At 31.8% G+C, this 5,220-nt stretch overlaps 1 protein-coding gene across 1 annotated transcript; it reads left to right on the top strand.

Annotated features, from left to right (window-relative positions):
* Positions 1-971: 971 nt before the first annotated feature.
* On the top strand, positions 972-2,088 carry LOC149200557 (uncharacterized). Its single transcript, XM_089399596.1, has one exon. It carries the CDS (start codon positions 1,071-1,073, stop codon positions 1,773-1,775), a length of 705 nt encoding a protein of 234 aa, XP_089255722.1. The 5' UTR covers positions 972-1,070; the 3' UTR covers positions 1,776-2,088.
* Positions 2,089-5,220: the final 3,132 nt, after the last annotated feature.

Raw genomic sequence — 5,220 nt, 5'->3', positions numbered from 1 at the left:
ACATATTGTTTTATAATTATTAATTTTAATACCATCTAAATTTTAACATACAATTAATTTCATATTTTGATGGTTATGTTAAATTAAGTTACGAAACGTTTTAAATAATAATTTACAAAATGTAAAATTTAAAATTGATAATAAGTTTAAAATCTAATTAGTTATTATTTTTAAAATATTAATTATTTTTAAAACATCTGAAAAAAATAAAATCTAAATAACTTTGTTATTCCTTAACCTCCTTATTATTCTAAGTATTAATTTAATATAAATTCAAAACATTCAATTTCATAAAATTGTATAATTTGTTATTCTTTAACTTAAAAGACTATCATAATTTTTAAACCTAATTAAAAAATAATTCAAAATAAATAAATTAAAAATTGATATAAAATAAAAATTTAATATTTAATTAAATGTAATAAAAATAATTAATATATTTATTTTTAAATTTAATTATAGCTTTACATATCATTATGATGATGATGATGTTTAATGTGCACTGATGATGATTATATTCATTATATAATTAATTTTTTCTTAAACCCGGCCAAAAAACAAAAAAACCTTTAGTATTCTTTAACCTCCCAGAAAAAATAAAAAAAACACCTTTGGTATTATTTAACCTCCAGGGAAATAAAAAAAAAACTTTGGTATTCCTTAACCTCGGTTTATTATAAGTAGAGTCAATGATGTTAACATATACCAACCTCACACGTGATGTATATTATAACCACTAAATTTTACTAAATATTTCAGAGTAACACCATATTTTCATACATAATATATATTAATAATTTGATTATTTTATATGGAGGGATTAAAAGGTTGAAAAGGAGGATCCAGTTGTTATTTTTTAACCTAAGAGATTAAGACGTCTAAGTATACTTTGATATTTAAAACCTCTGTTTATTAGCGATATAGCACAAGCGTTGAAAGCTGCTCTTCCCCCATTTATATAAATAAGCCAATGCACCCATAATTCTGGCCCAGCGATCCCAATATCGTCCACCTTCGCATTTAGTGAGAGGGAGAATAGGTCTGTCATTAATTGAGACTGCGCCTCCTTCATGGCGGAGCCGAATCCAAATCCAACAGCCAGAGATGATGAAAATCGGGGAGAGGACGAAGTATTGTTTAACGCCACCCGCCATGAGCATGAGCTCTTGCTGTTTGAGGGTCTTCCGGCGTACACATGCAGCGGCTGCAAAGAATACGGAGCCAACAGGGGTTACAAGTGTAAGATTTCTTCTGGTTCTTGTATGAATTTCACTCTGCACGAGGTCTGCGCCGCCGTCCCTGATGCCATCCAGCACCCGTTTCGCAGCGACGTGATCATCAAGTTTCGTTCCAAGACGTTTCTGAGGCATCACTGCAGTGCCTGCTGCGAGGTGATGAAAGGTTTTGTGTTCGAAACTGAAAGGCATAACACAAGGCTCCATCCCTTGTGTATGGCGCTTCCTAAAATACTCGACTACGGTCGGCACGCAAATCACAAACTCAAAATTGTGACGGGTGATTTAAAGCGGAAAGCATACACTTGCAGCGCCTGCGATGGTTACATCGCTTGTGGTGGTTGGAGATATCGGTGCGAGGATGTGGCGTGTAAGGTTTACGTGGATCCGAGCTGCGCTAAAAATGACATTTTTGGACTCTCAGAGCATGGTATTCATCGAGTTGCATCCGTGGGTCCCACCACATCCACATCTGGCGGTAACAGAGCTGGTTTGGTTAAGTCAATCATCGATGGAGTAATAACTGTGCTGACCAGCTGAGGAAAGAATGGTATTATTTTAAAAAAGAATGGTAATGTTCTACAAATTATTATTATAGCACATCTGGCGTTAAAAGAGCTGGTTTGGTGCAGTCAATCATCAGTGGAGCAGTAAGTGGGCTCTTCGGCTCATGAAGTAGTAATGTTTTAAAAATTACCATAGTTATGGGGCATCTTTATGTCACTGGTAGATTTTGGAAATATTTTGAAATTCGATAATGATAAGGGAGATTTCTAAATATTTTTAAATTTACAATAAACATAAATTTAGAAATGAGTATCTATTTTATTATGTTTTCTTATTTATTTTAGACTTAAAACATGAATATCTATATGTAAGTTTTTGTTTGTTACTTAAGCTTCAGGACAGAGTATCTATTTGTAAATTTGAAATCATCTTTATTTTGATTGTCTTGTAAATTTCACTCATAAAAATGAATATTTATCTGTAAGTTTGTAATCATTTTCATCTAAATTTGTCATCCATTCTGATTTTATCATTTTATCTTATTTTCTTGAGCTCTAGTTTTTAAAGCATCTCCCAATTAAAAGTCTTTGGTCCAATTCCCCTCTGTATTTTTTTGTGAACATAACGTCACTGATTTAATTATCCTCCCTACCCTAAGAATTAAACCCATCATTAAGACAAAGAAAAGAGACATGCCTGAAATACTATTGCCACAAAAACATAGCAGTTAGCGGTCACCAATATCTGCACTCAAATTAAAAAATAAAAATAAATGATACATGGTTTTCAATTATCTTTCTGTACTTTTATCTTCTGTTGGATGCACATAACGCAGCGTGATTATTTTCGAGAGCCCGTACTTTAATTTTTTGTGGATTATATTAATAATTTATAGCGTCTCCGTAACAATGGTGAATGATAAAAAGCAAGAGGGGCAAAGTAGCCGTTTAAGGTTCAATCTACTGTTATATTTAAAATATTAAGAAATTGACTCAAGGAGATTAGCGAAAATGACCTGGGGGTCGAATTTTATAGATGGATGGTATTATCATTATCATTGGATAAGAATGAGATGATAGGTTTTTTTATTTTAAAATTTTATTTTTATAGGTTGAAAAAGCAGAAGAAAACTTTTAAAATGGGGTATTTTAATATATATATCTCTATATATTCAATTTTTTATTTAATTAATATAACAAGAAAAATTCGAACAATCATTGTATTATATTAATTTTTAGAATTTGTTTTAATTTTAGTTATACTAATTTTTTATTTTAAATTACTTAAAATATAAACATTTATTTATTAGAGGTGGAATGGCTTAGTGAATCTTTTACTATTTAATTATCTTTATAAAATTATATATATATTTTTAATTTTAAATGTGAATTTAAAACTTGAAGTAATTTTAAATGATTTTAGTTTGAATTTTTTCTAATGTTTATTGTCTATTTTATATGTTTTTTATAGTATAATTTCATTTAGGCTTTTGAGTATTTTCATTTATAAAGTGAAGCAATTTTAAGAAATTTAGTTTCAAGCTAGTGCATCTACATAAATTAAATGTATGATAAATGTACATAAATATTTAAAAAAACCTACTTTACTATGCAACTTACATTATTGAAATAATAAAAAATCATAAAAAATAACTAAGTTATATTTTTAAGTCTAGATTAACTTAGCTCCACATTGTGGCTTCAATTTCCTTAACTAATTATGCCTTAAATAGTTGATCTTTTGCAAATTTTGGTCTAGGTTTCTCCAGTTGGGGAGATATTGAAGAACTCACAAGATCATAGAAAATCCAAACTCTCTTAAGGAAATAGATTTATTAGATATAATATATCAAAAGTTGTTCACCAACAAATGCAACATAATTAGTGAATCAACGAAACATTCAAACAAATAAATTGGCATTCAAACAATCGGTTCCAATTTGATGAAATAAACAACTCAACATGCAACTCCTAGGAGGATACCAAAATTAGAATTTAGGAGCTCAAAATCTCATATTGGCACCTCTGATTAAGTAATAAGCACTCCTAAATATACCAAAACTCCACAAAGTCCTAAGTTTGTAGAGGCAAAAATGAAGATGAAAACCATAATGTTACAAAAACAGATCTAGAATTACAAATCATGAGAAGTGCATCCCTCTAAGGTAAGGCTTGCTACATGAAATTTAGCTCCAGGAATTATGAGTCAAATAAGGATCATAATCAACTGAAAGATCTAGAAAAATAACAATAAATGATCTTAGAGCTAAGAATGATAGTTGGTCCAATGGTCCATGGCTCAATCCACATTACAAGTTCGTTACAAGTTCTCCACTAGGGTCGATCTTGAGGGTGATGGAAATCCTTTATGGGATGAGAATCCTAGGATCACCATTACCAACAAATCCTTGTTGATTAATGCAGAGGAAATGAATGCCCTCATTGGTTATTTTCCCCATCAGATAGAATTTGCAATAGAGATTCAAGAGTCGATCATTCATTGTGAGCTATAGAATTTGGGGTCAGATTTGATTTCAAAATTTACTCTGGACTCCCTCACAAATCTCCTAGATCTAAATGAGAAGGTGGGGAAATGCCTAATGGTATACATGGAGGATATTTGCTTAATTGCTACCATAATACTATCACCAAGTACTCCATGTACATGTGGGAGTTGTAGGAAGCACTAGATGAGATTTCTAAAAACATTTCATGTAGCTGCATACATCACATGCTTCATGTGGTTGGTTCTATATTGCATGCAATAGATTATCTGAACCTATGGCTAGAAGAGTTCAACTTGCACAACTCCCAATGGAAAGTGCTTCAATATTGTTTCTCACATGCCACAACTCCTCATGGTTTTGATACCAAAAAGAGAAAAACAAAGACAATATAGAGAGATAGAATAACTATGCAACTTAGAGATTTTATTAATTGGAACACACACACATTCACATAATAAAGCCTTATTTTATGGCAATGGTATCAACATAGAAGATAATGATGATGTAGCTACAAATTAATGCTATATACTAACAACATTAACTAATTGATGCAACCTACGACTGCTACACCCTCACACCTTATCGAGACTATTTCACCCTTAAAAGCCTTTAAAGTTTCATGCCCTCATATACATATCGGAAGCGTTCTCATATGCTTTTTCTTTAAAAACCCGGGACCATACCTTTTTACCGCAATACGTAGAAACACGGGAAAATCAAACAAAACCCCGCTCTGAATGCTTTAACCGGAACTCAAATTTTATAAGCTCGCTTCTATAAATATCGGTGGATCCATCCTTTGGCCATCACCTTCCCACTGTCATTCCATATCTCCGATCTCTGATCGGTTGATCTGCGTTGTCTGATTCTTCTCCGATCTAACGGTTAGCATTGATCCCGAACATTTAAACTGATGCCAGTTCTCCACCGTCGATTTGCGCATAGCAGATCTGACAGTCCATATTGTATTTC

This window comes from Pinus tabuliformis, chromosome 2_1, assembly GCF_031772625.1.
Source record: "Pinus tabuliformis cultivar Carrire ecotype Pingquan chromosome 2_1, CPIR1, whole genome shotgun sequence".
Lineage (NCBI taxonomy): Eukaryota > Viridiplantae > Streptophyta > Pinopsida > Pinales > Pinaceae > Pinus > Pinus tabuliformis.
Note: the sequence above shows the minus strand (reverse complement) of the source record. Positions and strands in the feature narration are given on the sequence as shown.

What these genes read in the sequence shown, in the direction of transcription:
- LOC149200557 (XM_089399596.1), top strand. Translation starts at nt 1,071, where the DNA reads ATGGCGGAGCCGAATCCAAATCCAACAGCCAGAGATGATGAAAATCGG.